General features: G+C 38.0%; 3 protein-coding genes across 4 annotated transcripts in view; 1 reads left to right on the top strand and 2 right to left on the bottom strand.

Moving 5' to 3' along the window:
• The window catches only part of LOC106067079 (uncharacterized), a 242,612-nt gene that overhangs the window by 177,814 nt on the left and 40,211 nt on the right, over positions 1 to 24,587 (bottom strand). The window lies entirely within an intron of this gene.
• On the bottom strand, positions 8,388 to 18,926 carry LOC129928246 (uncharacterized). The gene is made up of 3 exons (XM_056041732.1): positions 18,644 to 18,926; positions 12,934 to 13,060; positions 8,388 to 9,941 (listed from the first exon to the last, which is right to left on the bottom strand). Exons 1-3 carry the CDS (start codon positions 18,915 to 18,917, stop codon positions 8,984 to 8,986), a joined length of 1,359 nt encoding a protein of 452 aa, XP_055897707.1. The 5' UTR covers positions 18,918 to 18,926; the 3' UTR covers positions 8,388 to 8,983.
• Positions 19,927 to 22,237, top strand: LOC129928247 (uncharacterized). Of its 2 annotated transcripts, none has more exons than XM_056041748.1 (2): positions 19,927 to 20,577; positions 20,644 to 22,237. In XM_056041748.1, exons 1-2 carry the CDS (start codon positions 20,324 to 20,326, stop codon positions 21,596 to 21,598), a joined length of 1,209 nt encoding a protein of 402 aa, XP_055897723.1. In that variant the 5' UTR covers positions 19,927 to 20,323; the 3' UTR covers positions 21,599 to 22,237. The 2 variants fall into 2 exon arrangements, with proteins under 2 accessions (XP_055897723.1, XP_055897722.1); XM_056041747.1 differs by having other exon boundaries at positions 19,930 to 20,610; positions 20,644 to 22,236.

The raw sequence follows: 24,587 nt of genomic DNA, 5'->3' as shown, positions 1-24,587 counted from the left end.
TGTGTGTGTGTGTTTTGTAAAGAATGTTTTTCAATTTTGTTTTGTCCTTTTTTTTATGACAGCGTGTTGAACTTTTTAATCTACTTCCTCCAGTGATTGTAAAAGTAGAAGAACCAAAATAAAGTAATAAGCTACCAATACCTTAAATGCAACAAAATTAATTAACAAATAATTAAATAATAATAAATTTGTGGATGTCATCTCTATCTTTCTCTCATTCTCTCTATCTCTTTTTCTATCTCTATCTCTATATCTCTCTGTCTCTATATCTCTCTTTTGTTAGCTCTATCCATCTCTATCTCTCTCTAAATCTCTCTACCTGTATCTTCCCTAGTGCTATTAGAGCATGGAGTGGGTTGCCTGAGCCAGCCAGGACATCCAATGACTTGGTAGAATTTAAGTTATTGGTATGCATGACGCGTAGGACGCAATCATCTTCTTGTTTGAAGTAACGTCTGTATTATATAAGATAAGAAGATATCTTTCTCTCTATATATCACTCCCTATCTTTCTATATCTCTCTCAATCTCTTTATCTATCACTATATATTCCTACATCTATCTCTCAATCTTTATCTTTATCCCTCTATCCCTTTATTGCTCTATCTATCTCTCGACCACTATCTCTATATCTCTATCTGTATGGGCGACAAGCTGTCTCCACAAAGATCTCTCACTGGCAATGTCTGAAGCCTCCTCCTACCTGCTGTCCAGTGCCTTGTGATCCTCCATGAAGGTGTAGCGCAATGTCTATCTCTACCTCCTTATTCCTCCCTATCTCTGTATATATCTATCATTATATCTATATATGTATCTCAATATCTCTTTCTCTATCTGAATTTAGAAAATGCCTATCACAGTGTTCTCATAACTATTCTAGTCTCCCTGATCACGTTTCTCTCTTCTGGGCCATGTTCTAAGTATTGTTTTATCATTTAGATGGTTTTTTACTCTTTTACCTTCCACCATCAACATGACTCCAATAACCACGGATTTTTTAGAATCTTCAAATTTCAATGTAAAGGAATATGGGCTTGTTCTAAACTAAATTACTCTCTAATTCTTAGTAACACGCAGACTCCGCGTGGCGGATACCAAATGTATCAATTTTAATGTAACTTCAAAAAGGAAAGTTTATTAGAAGGGCTCTAAGGAAACGCCCAGACCAGCTCAAACTTCATTCCGCTTTAGCTGGCACTGGGAAGAATAAATGGTAAGCTAATGATCTCCAACAAATAAAGATGTCTACGTGTTTGAGACCCGAAAGAAAGCTGCCGCAGAGGACCGGCGAAAAATTATTCTGACCTACATTCTTTCCATGTCTACGAATAAAACACCCGATAGGGGCAGATGACGTAAAGGTCATCTGTTTTTGTGGCCCACGGTTAACGAGAATGACATATGGCCCACGGTTAACGAGAATGACATATGGCCCACGGTTAACGAGAATGACATATGGCCCACGGTTAACGAGAATGACCTATGGCCCACGGTTAACGAGAATGACCTATGGCCCACGGTTAACGAGAATGACCTATGGCCAGCACAACGACCAACCGCCTTGACTTTCCCCCGACTTTCCCACATTAGAGCTGCGTTGACTTAAAAACGTCCAAAGATCCCGCTATTAAAAATCCCAGTCTTCACCAGGATTCGAACCAGGGACCTCCAGTTCAGAAGCCAAGCGATTAACCACTCATAGTTGACTAATTGGTTATTTTTTTTTACAACTTGATTCCTGTTCTATTAGGTAGTATAACCATTCTTTTTCAACTTGATCCTAGAATGAGTGTGGGAGCTATAACGTGGACTATTATTTAAGGAGACAAGACCCGACATAGACACTTATTTAAGAGTACTAAAGGATTAGTTTCCCATGTTGGTTTCAAACGGGATAACAAATAACTAATAGACTAATTGGTTAAGTTTTAAAATTCTATTATGTATAGTGTACACCAATGAATCATTGCGCAAAGTTTTAACTTGATCCCAGAATGTGTTTTAGAAAGACAAAGCGTACAACCGTTCACCAGAGTTGATAGAGGCCTAAGCTATGTACACATTAACCTTTAAGGGGATGGACCTTATGAAATTCGCGTTTTTAACATGATGCACTAACAGCTTAGTAAGTTAATCATACTGCCAATGGCGTCGACTCGTGGCATTGAGTTGTAGACTAGTGGCTTTGAGTTGTAGACTAGTGGCATTGAGTTGTCGACTCGTGGCTTTGAGTTGTAGACTAGTGGCTTTCAGTTGTCGACTCGTGGCTTTCAGTTGTCGACTCGTGGCTTTGAGTTGTCGACTCGTGGCATTGAGTTGTAGACTAGTGGCTTTGAGTTGTCGACTCGTGGCTTTCAGTTGTCGACTCGTGGCATTGAGTTGTAGACTAGTGGCTTTGAGTTGTCGACTCGTGGCTTTCAGTTGTCGACTTGTGGCATTGAGTTGTAGACTAGTGGCTTTGAGTTGTCGACTCGTGGCTTTCAGTTGTCGACTCGTGGCTTTGAGTTGTCGACTCGTGGCATTGAGTTGTAGACTTGTGGCTTTGAGTTGTCGACTTGTGGCTTTGAGTTGTCGACTCGTGGCTTTGAGTTGTCGACTTGTGGCTTTGAGTTGTCGACTTGTGGCTTTGAGTTGTCGACTCGTGGCTTTGAGTTGTCGACTCGTGGCTTTGAGTTGTCGACTTGTGGCTTTGAGTTGTCGACTCGTGGCTTTGAGTTGTCGACTTGTGGCTTTGAGTTGTCGACTTGTGGCTTTGAGTTGTCGACTCGTGGCTTTCAGTTGTCGACTCGTGGCATTGAGTTGTAGACTTGTGGCTTTGAGTTGTCGACTCGTGGCTTTGAGTTGTCGACTTGTGGCTTTGAGTTGTCGACTTGTGGCTTTGAGTTGTCGACTTGTGGCTTTGAGTTGTCGACTTGTGGCTTTGAGTTGTCGACTTGTGGCTTTGAGTTGTCGACTTGTGGCTTTGAGTTGTCGACTTGTGGCTTTGAGTTGTCGACTTGTGGCTTTGAGTTGTAGACTAGTGGCTTTGAGTTGTCGACTCGTGGCTTTGAGTTGTCGACTTGTGGCATTGAGTTGTCGACTTGTGGCTTTGAGTTGTCGACTCGTGGCTTTCAGTTGTCGACTTGTGGCTTTGAGTTGTAGACTTGTGGCTTTGAGTTGTCGACTTGTGGCTTTGAGTTGTCGACTTGTGGCTTTGAGTTGTCGACTTGTGGCTTTGAGTTGTCGACTCGTGGCTTTGAGTTGTCGACTCGTGGCATTGAGTTGTAGACTAGTGGCTTTGAGTTGTCGACTCGTGGCTTTGAGTTGTCGACTCGTGGCTTTCAGTTGTCGACTCGTGGCTTTCAGTTGTCGACTCGTGGCTTTCAGTTGTCGACTCGTGGCTTTGAGTTGTCGACTCGTGGCTTTGAGTTGTCGACTCGTGGCTTTCAGTTGTCGACTCGTGGCTTTCAGTTGTCGACTCGTGGCTTTGAGTTGTCGACTCGTGGCTTTGAGTTGTCGACTCGTGGCTTTCAGTTGTCGACTCGTGGCTTTGAGTTGTCGACTCGTGGCTTTCAGTTGTCGACTCGTGGCTTTGAGTTGTCGACTCGTGGCTTTGAGTTGTCGACTCGTGGCTTTCAGTTGTCGACTCGTGGCTTTGAGTTGTCGACTCGTGGCTTTGAGTTGTCGACTAGTGGCATTTAGTGGTCAACTTGTGGCATTTAGTGGTCAACTAGTGGCTTTGAGTTGTCGACTAGTTGTGCTGACTTTGTGGTTTAGACTATGACGAAAGTTTGAGCACACATTGAAAAAAAAAGTATTTAAGTAGGACACAGTTGGCTCTGCGATATCATGTGATGTACGGACTTCTTCTTAAAGAGTCGACTAAAAAGTTTTGTATTATGTAATGTTTAACATAAATTTCGTGTCGATTTGTCCGAACCTGATTTTTCTTTGTTATTATGGGTAGTAGATCCTAAAAAAGAACCTCTTGTAAAATTGTTTTTTTTTTGTTTTGCTTCCTAAGATCATGTTCGAATAGTTAACATGGGAAGCTTGAAATTAGGTTTCACGCCTGATTGATCCTGTTTAAAGAGGCCAAGTTACACGGTGTAACAAAGAGCAGGACTGTGCTTCATCTAACAGTATGTGTTATTGATTGTATTCATTTAGTTCAAGGTAATATTTCTTTGTGAGACTCAATTTTAGACTTGCGTTTCAACAAGCCAGAACACAGGATTTTATGTTGTATTAGACTAGGAAGGAAATAATAAGAATTCCAGTACATTCCCTTCACCTATCCCTTAGTCTGTTCAACAGTTGATGCACCATAAAAGAACTCTCAACCATCTTTTTCCATTCATCTCTGTACTTTGCCTTGGAGAGAATGTCACTCACTAAGGCCTGTTCATCCCTTGATGTTGTCTTCCCATCGCTTTCTCTATCTTCCTCTTTTTCTTCTTCCTGGTACTGTTCCCTGAAGGATTTTCGCTGTCAGTGGACCTGAGGACCTTGTAATGTGGATATATAGTTTAAGTTTACGTTTACTGACCGTGGTTAGCAGGTTTTAGTGTCAAGTGCTATGCATTTGTCGGTCCAGATTATTTTGAGTTTTGCCGGTAAATAATAAACTTTTTATGGCAGAAAAACAAATTGGAATAATCAAGCCATATAATAGTCTTTCAGGGTAAATTAAACAGACCAAAAATATTTATATCAGTTAAGTATATTTGGCCTCCATCAGTCGTGAAGCGTGTAAAGGCCTAAAGGTCGTTGACTCTTGATTATTCATCAGTGATGACTCCCGAAGCTTTCCCATGCTCTGGTATAGCTTCAAAGCAGCAGAGGTACTAATTCAGAGTTAGGTAGCCAAGATTAACAAGCTCTCTTGCCCAAAGTTTACAGAATATAGGCGCCAGTACAAACAATGCTGTGACACTTCCCTTTTTCCACTTACAGCTCCACCGGACCCAATGTCTGAGCCACACTTGGAGGCAAGGAGTTAGGGTGGGTAGTCTATTTGAGACTCATGTTATAGGAAGTATTGTATATGTAATGGAGTGTTTATATCCATTAACACATCTGGTAATAAGAACCTTACAGTAAGTATATATACTTAACTACCAAGGGTAATGTACAAATGATTAGTTTCAGCTGCTCAAGAAATTGTGTCGTCATTTCTAATTCTTTGTATAAACTATTCTATTTTAGTCTCTGTAAACCCTTGCGTGTTTGAGTAATACATAGGAAGGACAAGATAGTTACTATGACAACAAGAATGAGACTATGTGATATCACATGCACTTAAGGACAAATAGATCTGTCACGAGAAATTCTCATTAAAATCCAACACATGCAGCAGAAGATATGTTTCACCTTGATTTTGGATATATTATCTTTTAAATGCATGCATCTCTAAGTTAGAGCAGTTTAATTGGAGTCAGTATTTTAGTCGTATTTGAGTTTGTGTCCTGATTTTATTTTGTTTATTCAGTGCCAATCTTGTCTCGTAAGAATCTTATAGCAATCACAATATACCATATATCTTATCTTATAGATTACAGACGTTACTTCAAAAGAGAAGATAATTACATCTTACTCATTTAATGTGACAATCTAGTCATGCATATTAATCAGTGACTTAAAGATTGCTAAGTCGTTGGTTTCCCTGGCTGATTCAGGCAATCCGTTCCATTCTCTAATGGTACTAGGGAAGAAGAAGCATGTTTTTCGAATTTGTCCTAGTATATGGAAAAAAAATGTGAGATTTTTTATTTAAATATTAAAACAAAAAAGAGGAGACTCTATCACTGACGTCTGTGTAAATATGTGGCAATAGTTGAGGATAATGTAAAACAAAACAAAAACAAACTTGTTTTCTTAAGAATCTATATATACATATAACTCTCTTCTTCCCTCAAGAGTTTGGACGAGGAGAAGAAGTAAAGGAAAGATCACTCTCTTATTTCTGCGGATAGTCACGCCACGAAAAAAACAAGAGAGGTGGGGGAGAACAAGAATTTACAGTCACGGATGGCTGCCTGGTCGTGTGGTTTGCGCGCTGGACTGTAAAACCCTGCCCGCTCCCATTCCCCTTCGTCCTGCGGGAGATTTGGACTAGGAAGTAAACTATCGTCAACTCTGAAAGAACATCCGAAACATGTAAAACATTTTACAAGCAAACATTTTACAAACACTAAATAGCAAGGCCGGGCTTAAGCTTTGTGACCTAGAAGTCACGGAAAGAGAACAAGTAATCTACTATGTATATTTACAGGTCACTAAATAGCAGGGCTGGACTTAACAATTGTGGGGCCCTATGCGAAACGGATTTCGTGGGGCCAAGTTTGGGTAGGGAAGCGGATAATAAGTGAAATATTAAGAGCTTGTATTAGAAAATAAATTCGTCTATGCATTTTATTCATTCTTTACTACGTACAGAATTACTTTATGAGCCTTGCGTGTAGCAAAGTCATGCAGTATATCATAATTATTCTGTTTCCTACGTAGATCAGGCTCAACAGCAAGAATGACCAAATGTCTACCATCCGGTGAACATGTCCGAGCCAGCGGGGGCGGCGTTGTCTGAGGACTGTAAAAGTTGCTGGGAAGACCCGTTCGCGAAAGGATCTGAGTATTGCACACTCTCTCTTGTCATGCAGTGGCGTAGCTGCCAATGTGCGGGTGGTGCGGGCCGCACAGTGCACCAAGTGGAGAGGGGCCCCAAAATTCCCCCAGTGTGTATTAATTTCCTATTTCCCTGAGCGTTTCAGTAAAAACAACTAATTGTATGGACACGAACAAACATAAACTACTGTAATTTAAACATGAACTAACGATTTATAAACTAGTCATGTCGCTATTTTGTTTCATCTCCTTGACAATTTCTTCAATACAATGTAAGCTATAGAACAGTTTGAATCTAATTTACTACATTTATTTCGGACACACGGTACATGTTGTTACTACACTGATCGATGCTCTGTAATATAAAGAAGAAGAAGAAGATAGGCCAACCTTTATTTACTTCATTGTTTAGTCCATTGGTTTAATCTAGATATTGAGTTTACAAATATATTTCTAAACTCTATCTCTTAACATTTGTCTTAGTTTATTCATTTCTTTATGATTCTTAATAGTTTAATTTTTGAAATAATTCTATTGTAATGTCAATACTTTTTAGCTGTTCAGTCTTTTAATTTTCTCACCTATCTTGGATTTTGGGCTCCTGTATTAATTGAAATTAATGATGTGCAATTCTACCTTCAAAAACAAGGATTGTCTATTCGAGACTGCTCACTCAAACTAAAAACATTAGAGACATTTTTAAGTAGCAATCGAGAGGACATCGCTGAAGCCAGCATTACCTTTGCCGAAAGCGTGTGTTCAGATCTGAGAATCATTACAGAACCTCAAAAACGTATTGGCCATAAGAAAAAGATGCCAGGTAAGAAAAGTGACTACTCTGTACTTACACAAAAAGAAGAGCTACGAAGGGAAATTTATTCTACCTTGGACAGGATTGTTCCAGAAATAATCACCCGATTCGAGCAACTTCATGATGTAGCAGATAGATATGAATTTTTGTCGCCTTCCCAGCTATTAAATCCTCAGGTCGAAATCAATCTCGATAGTACTCCTAGCGACATTGATAAAAACGAATTTCTGCTGGAGCGAAAGAGGCTTCAACGGTTTGTCACAGTTTCATCAGAAGCCTCCGAATTTCCAAAACAAAGACCTGTTGAGTTCTTGAATTTTATAAATAAATATCAGCTAGATGATTCAGTCCCGAATATCGTCCTAGCTATTAAATCCTCAGGTCGAAATCAATCTCGATAGTACTCCTAGCGACATTGATAAAAACGAATTTCTGCTGGAGCGAAAGAGGCTTCAACGGTTTGTCACAGTTTCATCAGAAGCCTCCGAACTTCCAAAACAAGGACCTGTTGAGTTCTTGAATTTTATAAATAAATATCAGCTAGATGATTCAGTCCCAAATATCGTCATCATGATTCGCATAATTTTGACTATTGCGGTAAACGTCGCTACATGCTAGAGAAGTTTTTCCAAACTTAAACTGATCAAGAATTACTTGCGATCAACGATGACTCACTAATTTGGCCATTTTGTCCATTGATCAAGAGCTGGTGGAAAAAAATGGATTTCGATAAAATTATTGATTGATTTGCCAGCAAGAAAGTGCGTAAAATTCATTTGCAGTATGTTTATGTAAAAGTGATTTTTTTGAATTAACAATATTTGATTTATGAATACATATTAATTTGAACAGGTTTTGCAATGTTATTAATTAGTTTTTTTTTTTTTTTTTTTTTTTGGGGGGGGGGGGGACATCAAGATGAGATACCGCACCAGGCATCATATCCTCTAGCTACGCCACTGTTGTCATGTATGTATCTCTCTCTCTCTCTCTCTCTCTATATATATATATATATATATATATATATATATATATATATATATATATATATATATACAGGAAAATCGTTAGACACGATTTCGAGATCCTTGCCAACCTATGTATTTGAGTTTTGAGCCCATCTACCCAGAAATTTATTTAGGTCTTAGTGTCCACGAACGTAGGAATTAAATAAAAGTTTTGTTACGGATATATCAGTCTGTTGGATGCTAGTGGTGGAAATGACTTAGGGATAAAGAACAAAAATAGGATTAAAAATACAAAAATCTTGATTCGTTTTTTTATTTTAACACTATGGCATTTTGGGGGGGAAATAGCGAAAATAAAACACAAAGGTTAAATAAAACAAATTGCGCTTTTTCGCGAATAGCCGAGTTCGTAAAGAATATCCCAGTCAAAACCGGGTCTTACTGAGCGCCTGAGAGGAGAAATGAGTCGTGTCTATGAAATTTCATGTAAATACATTTGATACTTTCAGTGATTTCTTGACCTGTGCACAAGTGAGAGGTATGTGCCTAAAAGATCTTTGATTACATTTTTTAAAAACTATTTTGTGCATGACTGTGTATACTTAATGCTTGTTTTTAAACATGTTAATGCAAATATTTTTAAACTTTTGAACTAGCAGACTGTAGATGACTGGATTAGCAGCACAGTTTACAAAACAGGAATCTAAAAAAAACTGATACATGACCAAGGACCATCCTTTGAGTGAGGCCACTGTCTCTGGGGATACAACAAGAAGCACATTTAAACCAAGGTAGGGGAGAAAACCCAGAAAAAAGACAAGTGTCACTGTCAACATCATGAGATGTGTTCTGTTTAACAGCTTTCGTTGTTTCTTGATGGCACCACCTTGTTTTCCATAGCTCTTTTTAAAAGTGTCTAATCTCTGTTTTGTAATGATTCCATCTAGGGCTATTTTATTTCTGGAATAGTTGTCGCTACAAGTGTTTTCAGAGGATGTAGATTTGTTGACATTGTAATTTTCGACAATTGTACGTATGCTATTGTTAGGTATTGTTGCGGTATTAATGTCACCTAGGTCTGAAATAATTACAGTTGCATCCACACTTTCGGATGTATCGTCAACCCCATATGATAAGGAACTTTCTTTGTTTGTTGTATCTGTCAAGTGTGTAGCTTTCACTTCTGTATGTAGCACTGCTACACCTTTAGAAACTTGGGCTGTAGCTTGTAAAGAGTTCCTTTGATGGACATTCTTTCCATGGTCTCGAATGGCGCACCCGATACGTACATAGCAAAATGCAATTATGGAACTTGTTACGAAAAACAAAAGAAATAAAGAAGCCGAGTTTAATTTCGGCCATATGGTTGGAACGAAGCTGTCGTCCACTTGACAATAATAACCGACAATGTTTGGATTTTGTGTCTTTCTGCTGTGTTTTCCTTGCAGAATTCCGTGGGGTACTGAGAACACTAACGCAATGAAGATATTGAAAGAGCAGATACATTTAGTTTGGGTTAAGGTCACTTGCTTTTTAAGAGAATGGCATATCTTCATGTACCTGGAAAATAAAAAAAAAGTGAGATATATACTTGCAGCCATTTCATATATACATGGATGCTATCCATTTAAAACAAGAATAGTTGCTACATTTGTATTGTGAACTTGTACGTAATATGGTCGTTTTATATCAAGAATAGACGCTACATTTGTATTGTGAGCTTGTACGCAATATGGTCGTTTTGAAACAAGAATAGACGCTACATTTGTATTGTGAGCTTGTACGCAATATGGTCGTTTTATAAACAAGAATAGACGATACATTTGCGGTAAAGGCGTGCTCACTTCAGGTCCCGGGTCGTTTGCGTTCTCCCCTTGCACACCTGACATAGAACATGTTCATTGTGGTGAACTCTCGCTAAGTTACATAGAACATGTTCTTTGTGATGACTACTCGCTAAGTTACATAGAACATGTTCATTGTGGTGAACTCTCGCTAAGTTACATAGAACATGTTCTTTGTGATGAACTCTCGCTAAGTTACATAGAACATGTCCTTTGTGATGACCTCTCGCTAAGTTACATAGAACATGTTCTTTGTGATGACATCTCGCTAAGTTACATAGAACATGTTCTTTGTGGTGACCTCTCGCTAAGTTACATAGAACATGTTCATTGTGGTGAACTCTCGCTAAGTTACATAGAACATGTTCTTTGTGATGAACTCTCGCTAAGTTACATAGAACATGTCCTTTGTGATGACCTCTCGCTAAGTTACATAGAACATGTTCTTTGTGATGACCTCTCGCTAAGTTACATAGAACATGTTCTTTGTGGTGACCTCTCGCTAAGTTACATAGAATATGTCCTTTGTGGGGACCTATCGCTAAGTTACATAGAACATGTTCTTTGTGGTGACCTCTCACTAAGTTACATAGAACATGTTCTTTGTGATGACCTCTCGCTAAGTTACATAGAACATGTCCTTTGTGATGACCTCTCGCTAAGTTACATAGAACATGTCCTTTGTGGTGACCTCTCGCTAAGTTACATAGAACATGTCCTTTGTGATGACCTCTCGCTAAGTTACATAGAACATGTCCTTTGTGATGACCTCTCGCTAAGTTTCATAGAACATGTCCTTTGTGTAGACCTCTCGCTAAGTTACATAGAACATGTCCTTTGTGATGACCTTTCGCTAAGTTACATAGAACATGTCCTTTGTGTAGACCTCTCGCTAAGTTACATAGAACATGTCCTTTGTGATAACCTCTCGCTAAGGTGAAATCTATTACATTGTTAGTATGTAACTAGAATAAAGACAACTTAAGTATAACATGGATATACCATACTTAAAATACACAGTAACAGATGACCACTTTGATATGCTTAGGGCGTAATGACCTTTCCTTTGAATGAACGTCTGCAATGTAGAAGATACAAACTATTTCCTGTTTGCTGTTTCAAACCTTCCGAGGCTAACTCCCAACAGGCCGACTCACTTAACACATTTGTATTGTTGTATGTCAGCATGAACTGGCCTCAAGTCTACACTCAAAAAACGACAGTACTAATTGTTTTTAAAGAAGCCTTTATTTTATTATCCTTTAGCGTATATTAGGTAACTAGAAAAAAACACCATATACACTTTAAGGGGCTTTGTTGCTGCACATACAAAATAAATATGTGTCAGAGTGTGAGACGTAATTGGCATGAACAAATAGAAGGTTGTTGCTTACGTGCATTAGAGCTACTAGGAAATGTTGTTTTTGTAGGCGTCATTTTGTAAAAATGCTAATGAACTGGTAGACCAAACATTGAATTTTAAGTCTTGGATTTCATTAAGTTGAATGTTAATTACGGAATCGAAGACTAAAAAACAACGTATTCTACAAAAAGTTCGTTTCTTATTCAACGTTGAAGCTGTTCAAAGTATTATCCTAGATTTAGATGTCTATAGAGAATAATCTGCAAAGGAGATGTAGGCCTATTATTAATTTATAATTAATAAATTTTTGTCAGATAGAGCTAGATCTAGACTAATGACAATTTAGTCTCAATGTAGATCTAGAGTCTACATAATGAAATGTCAGTGATTCCGAAGATTAAGGATGAGTGCAGTGATTACTATTTATTTGAATGTTTCACGAATCACATGTGTCCATGTGGTGATAGGACTACTATAGCGTCTTTGGTAACCGCAGAACCGTGAATGGCGTGACGGTATACGCAGAACCTGATCCTGATACGACTTCAGGGTTTTTGTAATTTTGTCTTTTGTGCTGTAAGAAAAAAATATGTAGATTAAAAAATTTAGAACAAAAGATCTATTCCACTTTTTATTAACATAAATCTACTAATCTTATCTATAATACGTAGCTCTATATCTAAATTATTACCAACGCATTCACAAGGCTATATATATTGTTTGTTTCAAATTTTCTTTAAAGCGGCGACGTATAAAGGGGATTAATTCAGCTTATTGCACCACTTCAGTTAAGTACCATTTCTTTCCATTGTTCTAGATACCAAACAAAATAATTAATTACCAATAGTTAATTAACAAATTTCTGGACCTGTTGTAAAATCGGAGAATGAAGAAGGGGCTATCTGTATCAATGTTGCCGTGATCGTTAGAACAATAGTTGACTTGAATACAGGGCTCAAGCATCCTCAAGAAGACTTATTTAGCTTATATCACACATTATATCTGTCAAGTACGATTTCTTCCCCTTGTTCAATATAAAACAAAATAGATAATTACCAATAGTAAATTCAATAATTGGTCGTTTTTTTTTTATTGATTCTTGAGCTGTGATGTAAAAGAAATAATTGTGCAAAATTTCAGCTTGATCCGAGATTGGGTGTCAGAGAAACGTGTACACCAATTTTTTATTAGACAGACAGACATACATACAGAGTGTTAAAACAGCTGGTTAAGGAAATTATGTCATCATATTGAGTTCATGTTCCATTTTTTTTTTTTTTTTGTAAAATCTTATATCTTCGGCTATATAAAACATTATTACATAGTAAGAAAAAGATGTGCATACCTGATAATTGCTATAGCAACCAACATGAGGCCAGATGATATCACGAATCGGGCACATAAGGCCATGTAAATCTGGCACGCGATAGGCTCAGTAAAATCCCATATATGAAGCAGGCGATATGTTTCGCCTAAAATTAAAATAGTTTAAAATACTATTGCACTTGTGTTTGAACTAGGGGTGCACCGGATAGTCGCTCCGGCTCCGGCTTCTGCCGAATATCCGGCGTTTTTTACTATCCGGTGCTATTCGGCTCCGGTCGGATATCACTACCGGATAGTAAACCGGATAGTAAAAAATACACCTATTTAATATGCATAAAGTGGACCTCGTTCCATTAATGTCTGTTGTAGAATGTATTTATGTTTATATTAAAACAAAATAATGTGCTTAAAAATAGAGCCATTATGAATAATGCACCAAACATCGTTTATTATAAAGACAAGGCGTGTTAATAACTTATTATAAATAGAAATGAAACTTTACGTCATAAATGCGCTTTACATACAGAGCAGCAATGGCTGACACTTTTTTCAATTTGTCTCGACCTTTGAGTAGGTTAGTTAACATGTTAAAATGCTACATTCCTTGACTACGTCATGCTGTCTAGACGTCTGTCTAGCTGTGCGGGTATATCTCCAGAGGTAGAGATGAACAACTCCCACCCCTTTTATTTGTTTAGTCCATCACATTGAGTTTTTTTTATAGGCAGGTGACCACAAGTTCAATACGATGGACGTAAGTTTAATGTCAGCGTATTGACACTCTATAGAGGTCACACCTTTCGAGGGAACTGAGTTTGTTTATTTAGTAGTTAATCTTTATTAGGGGGGCTGGACTACAAGAGCCACACCTCTAAGGTAACCAGGTATATTTCCAGATGAACAACACCCTCCCCCTTTTATTTGTTTAGTCCATCCCATTGAGTTCATTGATTGACAGGTAACCACAAGTAAGATACGATGGACGTAAGCACTCTCTAGAGGTCACACGAGAGAACTATGTTTGTTTACTTAATAGCTAATCTTAATTGGGGGGGGGAGTGGACTGGACTTCAAGCCTAACATCTACACGGGTATCCGGACAAAGAGTTTGCTTATTTGGAGAAAAATCTGAATCACGTGGTTGGGCTAAAGGCCACACCTTTTCAAGTGTGCCGAGTTACTTGAACATAAATCTCAATTAGTAAGCTGGACTAAAGATCACACGCACCTAAACGAGTGACCTTTAGCTACACAGAACACTAACCGCGAGATTATATAGCCCAGTAAGCCAGTAACTAATTATTTTGTAGAAGACACGACCAGAGCTATATCTTGAAATGGAGAGCTAAACACCCCCTACTCTTTATTTCTTTGGTCCTTGACACCCAATGTATTGATAGACATTGATCATTTTTTTAAGCCAGAATGAAAAAAACACAACGTGCTAACAAAGGATATTACACTGTCAATAAATATTTTTCTAACGTGTTCTTGAATATTACTCCTGCAGTTAAGTGTCTTGATTTGATATCAATATTCTTTATAATTTGTGACAGTCAATTAACTCCCTGTTATTACTAAATTTTTTTACTTAAAATCGCATAAAATAAATTGAATAAATAAATTGAATAATAGTACCGCAGTTAGATCTAGCAAACAAAGAAACAATATACTGGAGCGTAAAAAAAACAACCTTGACCTCTAACTAGTGGACGGGTATAATTTATCTACATGCTTGACTGACCATGCCAATGTGTTATCTTTTTTGACTGACACCCAACTCTATTGCGTGCGTATGCTCAAGGAAAAAACAATGCGTGATGGTTAACACAAACAACTATACACACTACACTAGGACTACATGTGTAACCTCACTAGGTATATCTGACCAGGTTGTTGGTCTGAAATTCATGAACACATACATCCGACCACTATACAAGGCAGATTGCAATTTACTTATGAGAGATTTACATTAGTAACTAGTTAAATATATACTAACATTATTTACATTGACCTTCCTACACACATCCTTTACAGTTGGTGGCATCGTACATACACACAGACACACTCATGCTATACCGATTTTTAGAAATACTGTTAAGCTTGAATAAATCAATCAGTAACAGAGTTTAAAACAATACGGTATATAAAAGGAAAAAAAAAAAAACAACCAATATAGGTATGTTATTTAACAGTTTCGTAAAATGTTCAGCAACACAAGCTATTAACAAGACACTTAGGTATCCGGCTCCGGCTCCGGCCCCTGCCGAATATCAAATTTTACTATCCGGTCATATCCGGCTCCGGCCGGATATCAAAAAGTACTATCCGGTGCACCCCTAGTTTGAACATTTTAATTTTGAGTCATCATTTGAGTCTTGGTAGAAATCATGTCTTGATTTTATTTTGTCAAATCGATATCTTAATACTTATTGAAGCGACTAGCAGGAATAAAAATGAACACAGGGTTTTCTCTTTTAACTAAAATAATACTACTTATTTGACATGTTCAACATATTTATTATAAAAAAAACAAATTATAATAAGGTCCATCATTCATAACACTTACGTTAATGTACATTTCTGGTTCTATAGGACGATACACTTGAACACTACCATAACAGAACTTGTTCTTTCTTAGGAAAGATTCTAAAATGCTAAGTTGGTAAGTCACAACTCATTACTATCAGAAGATAAAGGACTGGACAGAGTGTTGCTCATGTAGAGTCCCATTGAAGTATAGTATTGTTATAACCCTGCTGTGCGCACCGCCATCCAAGCTAGTGCAACTGGTGCGCACAGTTATAGATTGGACTGAAAAGGATGTCAACATTAGAGAGAATAACGATTTCCGCCCAAGTAGAGAGCCAATATCGAGAGACTGTACCTAAGATAGATGTTGTTTTGTGTACCTGTGATGTCGTGTAAATAAACGTCTATGTCTCGTTAAGTTGCCTCACTTAAGTTATTACAGTATGAATAAATGCTAAGTACACCGAAGCTGCCTCCAGGACCATGAATTGCACCTTGCAGTTCCATTGACTTGCTATGAGTCAAAGAGCGATGAAAAGAATTCTTTTTTATTGGCCCCCGTAAGGGGAAAACCCGCAATAAGGTGTGTGCAAAATGTGCGTCTGTCACGCTCAGATCTAAAAAAAATAAATCTTATTTCACCATGCATTGTGGATTGCAAAGTTTAGGTGCAACAGCTAGTTTTTGTTTTCTGAATTTTCTAAATTTCTAAAAGCAAACCGTTTAGTTTAGAAAACGAATTATGCAAGTGTTGTTTTTTTTTTAATTTTTTATTTATTTTGTTTTTTTAAATAAAAATACACAAATCCTTAAACAATCCATAAATGTAGGGGAGATTATCTTTAAAATATTTTAACAAAGAAAGATAATATTTGGTGTTTTTTAGTATAACTTATTCAAATAAATCTATAAATATACACGAAATGTTCATAAAAAATATAAATATTAGTTAACTGTGTTTTTTCTGGTATACTTGTTACTAAAATTAAAAGAAAACATTTATGTTTGTTTATAAAGGCAAAGAATGCACGATGTCAATAATTGTTACGCACATTTTTCAAAATCGACTTTGAATGCAGCGACTTTCGTTCAGAAGCGTAACGGTTGTACCCACACAGACTAGCTGCCACAATAAGTTGTAAATAATCAAATTTTAATATTTTTATTTTAATGCCCCCCGTTAGGTTAAAAGACACTTACTTTTGTGCGTTTTTTCTGTCGATCTGTTTGTCCGTCACGTTTAAATTGAAAAAAACAAACAAAAGAAAAGCTATTGAAAGTCTGATTTAACCTCAAAGTTTTCTTCCAAAACATCACAGTAGTTTGAAGTATCTATAATAGATTATTCCAGATGTTTTTGTTAAGAAATAAATCAATACAAATAAAGGTTTGGTATTGCTTTTCTAACTTATTTCAACATTAAGTTTCTTGCTTAAGCTTATGATCAATAATAAGCTGTTCTGGTTTTGTAAATAAATAGAATATAAACGCGAAATGAAAATATCTATATTGAATGATATTTCATTACCTATAAATTTGTATAGGATATGGTTTTATGAAAACAAAAGGTCAAATGATTGTTTGAAATCGCAATTCTGACTTATATTACTTTCACTATTCTTGTAATTCAAGTCACTATAGTTTTATTATAGATATTACATTTTCCGGATTTTAAACTTAAAACTAAATTGACTTATTTTACAAAATTACAATAGGTAGTTCAGAATTTTAAAATGAAAAGGTAATTTACTTGAAAAGAATGTTGAAAATCACACTTTAGACTTATTTTACATTTAATTTTCTTGCTGAAACATCACAAAAGACTTTTATCCGTAAAGAACGTTCCGTATTTAGTTCTAAGAAAAGAAAATGACCAATGCTACATACATCGTCGACACAATTTGTTTGTTCCGAATTTTTTTACGAAAACTCTACTAACGCCAAATAATTGTTTAAAATCGCTCTTCTAATATATATATATATATATATATATATATATATATTGTTACGTATTTCTGTATCTTCTGGCTAGATGTATTAGTTGGCACACAAATAAAAACACTGTAAAGAACTTGACGACTAAACTTTCAGTTTCATATAACTTTAATGACTATTAACTCTAACATTACTGTAACATGTAGCGTAGAAGACTGTACAATATCTGTCAGTTTACAGTTAGCTATACTTCGTTGCAATACATCTCTTCACTTCGTTGTAATTCATCTCTTCTCAACTTTCCTCGAGCCGTATTCCACAGAACAGACCAACGACACACTTCCCAGTGTCGCTCCAGGTCTCCCAAAGCTGAACCAAGTCGTAACAGACCAACGACACACTTCCCAGTGTCGCTCCAGGTCTCCCAAAGCTGAACCAAGTCGTACTCCAGTCTACCACATCAGAGCCGCCCACGTCTTACATCGACTGTATCGACTGTAACGGCTCAAGTCCACTGTAGTTCGCTGTATAGACTTTAACGACAGTAGTCCACTCCAGTTAACTCTACCCTAGTTAACTTGCATCGAGTCGTACACATTTCTCTTCCACAGAGCCGCACACGTCTTACATCGTCTGTATCGACTGTAACGGCTAACTCACGACTCCATACGACTCACTTTCACATTAACTCTCTGGCTTATATAGAGTCCCTAATCGCTTGTCCAAAGTTGCACAAACACGGCTAGTATCCTCTGAAATAACACGTGAGGAAACGTCACATCCTGTCTTTATTTATACACGTAGATTCCAGAAAACACTCGATGCAGTGTCATCAAGTCGGGGTCACACGTAGTGACCTTTATCTGTCACTGTTCATTTGTAACAATATATATATATATATAACAAATAATTTTCTGGCTAAAACGTCGGAAAAACTCAGTTTAGAAAATCTCTTGTTCCTGATTTTAATGAAAAACTTAAAAACTCTATATATTTGTTAAAATCCAATTTTGATCTAAAATTACTTAGATTTTTAGCTAAAACGCTATAAATTCTAATTATCATTAATATTATGTTAATTTTATGTTCCGGATTTTTTAGGAAAAAAAGTTCCTAACATCAAAGTATGGTATTAAAAAAAACTCTCCACAAGGTTACGGTACATATCATTTTTATTTAAGAGTATCCCAAAAATTTAATCTTTGGTACGCCCACAATTTATATACTAGATAAATATACGATTAGATTTATATACATCTTACCTGGTAAAATCAATAAGCAGGTAATAAGGTCAATGGCAGCCATGCTAAGAATAAAAATACTTAAAGGTTTCATTGTCATCTTGGTCAGATAAATAATGAGGACCAAACTATTGCCTGGAATACCAACCACGGCCAAGAGTCCTAAATACACAAACGTTGGAATAAAGGCAATGGTTGACTCTTGCTGTAACACTGACAAATACAATTTCCTTTCATCGTGTGTAATGTTTAAGGTATCATTGGTTAGATTGAACATTGTGGCTGTCGTGCGCATCTGGTAGGGTATTTTCGTTTGAGCACCATAAGGTCTTACTAGTTCTGTTTCTAAGGATGCGCTATATTGGTGTCATTGTTCTTTTGTTGTGCCTTGAGATGAGTCTCTTTGTGTTCTCTTGGGGTGCCTTGAGATTGAGTTATCTGTGTGGTGTTATTCCCCAGTATTGGGTAAGTTAGTTTATTTTACTATCTTCTACATGTCGTAGCTTTACAATCGTTTCTTTAATAATCGTGAGAATGGCGGTATCAAAGGAGTGTGTATTTTTCTTATCTAGGGACGCAGGCTTGGGACTCTGCTGGAGTCAAGTCTGAGTTGTAGGCTTGGTAGTTGACTATTGCCCGTTGGCGTTGTGTTGGCGTTGTGAGGCCGGATTGACTATGGCACTGAGATTAAGGTGTGCTATAGCCCGTTGAATGTAATCTGTAATTGCCATTGATATTTATTCATAATGTATGCGTCATAATATCTTATATATCATTAACTCATTAAACCTTTGTTGTTGTATGCAATATTGTTATTCACTAGTATACGTTAATAGTTTGGTTTATTCGTTCCTAGATATGTATTGCATAAAGTGATTACTAGACTGTTAGGGGAGCCCAGGCAGACGAGCCAAGGCTAAATTATAACCCCGGCATAAAGCTAATAAACACTGCTCAGGTGGGGAGCCCGGCGGAGTACATCATACCCTAGATGAGCGCGAGGACAAAACCCACCTGACAGAAATGGGGGCTCTGGGAAACAATATGTAAATGTCAACTTTGTGACCTCTGTGTCCTTGATTTGACCGCTAGGGCCAGTATAAAATGCAGATACATAATGGATATGTTTTGTATATTTTAAAGTGATCAGTAAATACAGTTATGATGTTAAAGCGGTCTGCTGTTGTGCAGCACTAAATAGATTAGACGGGCATTCGTTGTATTTTGCGTAATGGGATTAGTTCACAATATGTATCGAGAAACTTAGAGTGTATATTTACTCTTTGAAACTATTGTAACCTGTTCTTTTATTTATTGTCACCAACGCCTGAATCCTCTGACTCTGAGCGGCAACGTGTGAGTAGATCGAGTGCCTGTCGACGGGATCGACCTGAAACTGTGTGTCTTGCTGGCTGGTATACCGGAACCGTCCTGAAGTTAGAACCGTTGGTCTGCTCCAGTGGCTTTGGTTGTCTGTGGCTTTTCTCTTCTGCGGAGCCTGGAGTGAGGCGATTTTCTTCCGACGCGGGATACTGAGCAGATAAGTCCTTGGCCCTGTTTTTGTCGATGCGCCCGTGATTTCAGTTAGCCCGTTGTAATTAAGAAATAATATATATATTTTTTTCCTTTTTATCTCTATGATCTAACTTTGGTTTTTGTTAGCGATAGTTAGACTGTAAGTATTATTTAATAGTCTGTGTGATGGAGACGAGGTTGACTCTAACCGCCCAGTTCATCAGTGACGGCCGTGCTCTCGGGTATGATGGTGAGAGGTTGGAGAGGTATGTGGCAGAGCAGAAGGTTGAATACGAGAGAGCCAAGAAGGAGGAGTTTGAACGAGAGACGGCTAGGCTTGAGCGAGAGGAGAGATTGAAGAAAGAGGCGAAGGCAGAAGAGGAGAGATTAAGGAAAGAGGCGCAGGCTGAGGAGAAAGCCAGACTTGAGCGTGAAGAGAGGTTGAGAAGAGAGGCGAAGGCGGAGGAAGAGAGGTTGAGAAAAGAGGCGAAGGCGGAGGAAGAGAGGTTGAGAAGAGAGGCGAAGGCAGATGAGGCCGCCAGACATGAACGAGAGGAGAGGGCCAGGCGTGAGGAACACGAGAGGTGGAAGGAGAGAGATGCTAGAGAGGAGCTCAAGAGAAAAGATGAACTGGAGTTGGCACGGCTTAAAGAGAAGTCGGCGCCAGAGGCAGGTGCAGTGGTAGGTCAGGCAGTTGAGGTGCGACAAAAGAATGTCTTGGACAGGCTAGACAAGAACTTCCAAGGCATGAAGGAAGAGGACGATCTTCTGGCGTACCTAACGCACTTCGAGGCCGTAGCAGCAAGGTGTAAGATTGAGAGTAAAGAGTGGGCCCTACTGTTGTCCTACAAACTGACGACATCTCTCAAAAACTTTATGTTGAGGGACAGTCTGTTCCTCAGCGACAAATATGAGGATGTCAAAACGGCACTTCTCCGCCACGCAGACATCAATGCGGAGACATGCCGCAAAAGGTTCCACCGGGTCAAACCACGGCAGAATGACTTCCGTGGGTATGTGACCGAGTTGAGGACCGCACTGGATAACTGGTGCAAAATGGCCGAGGTAGGAAAGACAGTGGATGAGATAAAAGATCTTTTGATTAAAGACGGGATACTTGAAAGTGTATCAAGTGAGGTGTACAGGCAGCTTGTCTTAAACAAACAGAGTACGGTAGAGAACATGCTTGAGGTAATCGAAGGTTTTAAGGTAGCTGATTCGAATGTTTCAATTAGTAAAGAAGAAACTGTGTATGTGGCAGCAGCATGTTGTGAGCCTGTGATTAAGCAGAGTCCAGTGGTTAAAAGAAAGGTAATTGTTTGTTTCAGTTGTGGTGAGCAAGGTCATAAATCAGCTGAGTGCCCTAATGAATTTGTTGCCCAAAATAATGAGACTGATGTTGAGGATGTAGATCCCAATGATATTGTCAATGACCAAGACCAGCGATCTAGACATAGATGACTAGAGGGTCGTCGCGATTCGGAAGGTCGCCGTAGGTATAAGTTAATGCCGGATCGTTATACAGTTACTATTAGGAATTTGCCATTCAATGTTAACTGGCAAAAGCTTAAGGATAGGTTTAGGGAGTTTGGTTTGTTTGGGTTTGTGGAGGTTTTAGAGGCAAACGGGAAGTCCATGGGTGTTGGACATGTAAGGTTTAAGAACTTAGCAGACGTTGCTAAGGCGGTTAGATATTTGGACAGGTCGAAATTTGGTAGTAGAAGTATTGTGGTAGTCCCTCATCGTGTGAGTGCAAGAGGTTGACGTGATGATTAAGTTAGTAATTTGGTCGCATCGGTAAATTTTGCGGGCGTGGTTTGATAGGCTAGCACACACATGAAAGTATTGCGTTACTAGTTGGTTGAGTAATTGGTAGTAGAGTAAAATGTACATGATGAAGCTCATGTAATAGAGCATATACTAGCATAAAAGTACAATCTTATCCTGTTTGAATTTAGCAATTGGATCTGGGTTATGAATCTAGTTGCATTTTCTGTCGTATAGGATGAAGATCATTAATGACATGCTTAATTGTACCGCGGGTGGTATAATAGTAGCATTATCTTGTTCAACTGTTTTTCTTAAAGATATCTAAATTAAAGGAAGGTTTAAGGCTTAAAGTGGTCTGGAGGGTTGTAAAAATTAATACCTGTAATTATTAATCATACTACCTATTAATCGCGTTGGCGGGTTTGTACAGTAGGTACGCCTGGGTACGCGGAGTTGTTTCCTTTTACCAATTTACTATGTCGGAGTTGGTCTGTTAAGGTGCACTGGAATCATGAGTGCGCGGAGGCTTTGAGCAGGGTGCAGGCATATCTGTGTAGGTACCCCATTCTTCGGTTGCCTGATCCTTCATTGCCATTTTTTCTTCAGACCGATGCTTCGGACAAAGGAATCTCCGGTATACCGAGTCAGTGCGTGAAAGGTGTTCTGCATCCCGTCAAGTATGTGAGTCGCAAGTTGTTGCCTCGGGAGCAGAGGTATTCCATCATCGAGAGAGAAGGCTTGGCTATTGTATTTGCCATTAGAAAACTGGACAGATACCTTAGGGGAACGACGTTTCACCTTCAGACAGACCACAAGGCCTTGGCGTACCTCCGGAGCACGAACTTTACGAACCACCGTGTTACGAGGTGGGCGCTGATGCTCCAGGACTACAATTTCGACGTGTGTCACATAAAAGGAGAGGACAATATACTTGCAGATTTGTGCTCAAGACTGGTGTGATTCGCACAAAAAGACTATTTTATTATAGCTATTGCTTGATATGTATGTAATATGTACTGCTTGTTTTTATTATGCATTGTAATGTTATAATAGTTTTATGATGGATGTTGTTCTTTGCGACATCATCTATGTGAATAATTATGTAATTTTGACTTTATGAAGGTTGTATTATTCGGCTTCAATGTTGGGCAATGTTTCCTAATTCCTTTTGCTGTCTATATACTTCAGTTTTCAATTTCTTTTTTGAAGACTGGACTTGGTTTCGCAAGATCCAGTTAGAGGGAGAGGGGGGATGTCGTGCGCATCTGGTAGGGTATTTTCGTTTGAGCACCATAAGGTCTTATTAGTTCTGTTTCTAAGGATGCGCTATATTGGTGTCATTGTTCTTTTGTTGTGCCTTGAGATGAGTCTCTTTGTGTTCTCTTGGGGTGCCTTGAGATTGAGTTATCTGTGTGGTGTTATTCCCCAGTATTGGGTAAGTTAGTTTATTTTACTATCTTCTACATGTCGTAGCTTTACAATCGTTTCTTTAATAATCGTGAGAATGGCGGTATCAAAGGAGTGTGTATTTTTCTTATCTAGGGACGCAGGCTTGGGACTCTGCTGGAGTCAAGTCTGAGTTGTAGGCTTGGTAGTTGACTATTGCCCGTTGGCGTTGTGTTGGCGTTGTGAGGCCGGATTGACTATGGCACTGAGATTAAGGTGTGCTATAGCCCGTTGAATGTAATCTGTAATTGCCATTGATATTTATTCATAATGTATGCGTCATAATATCTTATATATCATTAACTCATTAAACCTTTGTTGTTGTATGCAATATTGTTATTCACTAGTATACGTTAATAGTTTGGTTTATTCGTTCCTAGATATGTATTGCATAAAGTGATTACTAGACTGTTAGGGGAGCCCAGGCAGACGAGCCAAGGCTAAATTATAACCCCGGCATAAAGCTAATAAACACTGCTCAGGTGGGGAGCCCGGCGGAGTACATCATACCCTAGATGAGCGCGAGGACAAAACCCACCTGACAGTGGCTCTGAAATGAAAATATACAGACACAAAGGTGTTCATCATTTATTAGTTTATTTAATTATTTTATATTTGATTGTGTATGTGGGCGTATGTTTTGTAATGTGTGTGTTGTCAAGCAAAGTTGCATAGTAGATTTATAAATATAAAAGAGTGAAAGCAAATAAAATTAGTATTTCTATTCTGAAATATCATTAGATTATGAAGAGGAAATACATATAACAAAAATGTATATATAATTATGTAATTATACAACTATTATTTAATACTTACTTTTGCTGAATACCTTCTAAGTAAAAAAAGACATGTAGATTTCAAAATATTTTGGATATATTCTTAGTCACTTAAATTGAGTTTGTGGATTATAAAATTACTTAGAAATGCACACATATGTTGTATTACTTGGCAAAGTCACACTGTGAGCTATATTTAGCAAAAGGATGTGACAGACGTCAAAACATAGGCATGGCCTGGACCTTTTTTTGGGAGGAGGTGGGGAGAAAGGTGTTAAAAATGTTTTAAATTTTTTTCTTTTCATTATGTAAATGTAGATACAATCTTTTTCTTTGCAACTTTTTATGTTACAAAATCCTTGATACACACTTGAGTCACAGGTTGAGCATTTGTGATCATCAGACATTACTTCGTTTTTGGCCTTTTTCCTGCTTCTGGTTTTTAAACAATCTGTGAT

Source organism: Biomphalaria glabrata, chromosome 9, assembly GCF_947242115.1.
Source record: "Biomphalaria glabrata chromosome 9, xgBioGlab47.1, whole genome shotgun sequence".
NCBI lineage: Eukaryota > Metazoa > Mollusca > Gastropoda > Planorbidae > Biomphalaria > Biomphalaria glabrata.
The sequence above is the reverse complement of the archived record's forward strand: the minus strand, read 5'-3'. Positions and strand labels throughout refer to the sequence as shown.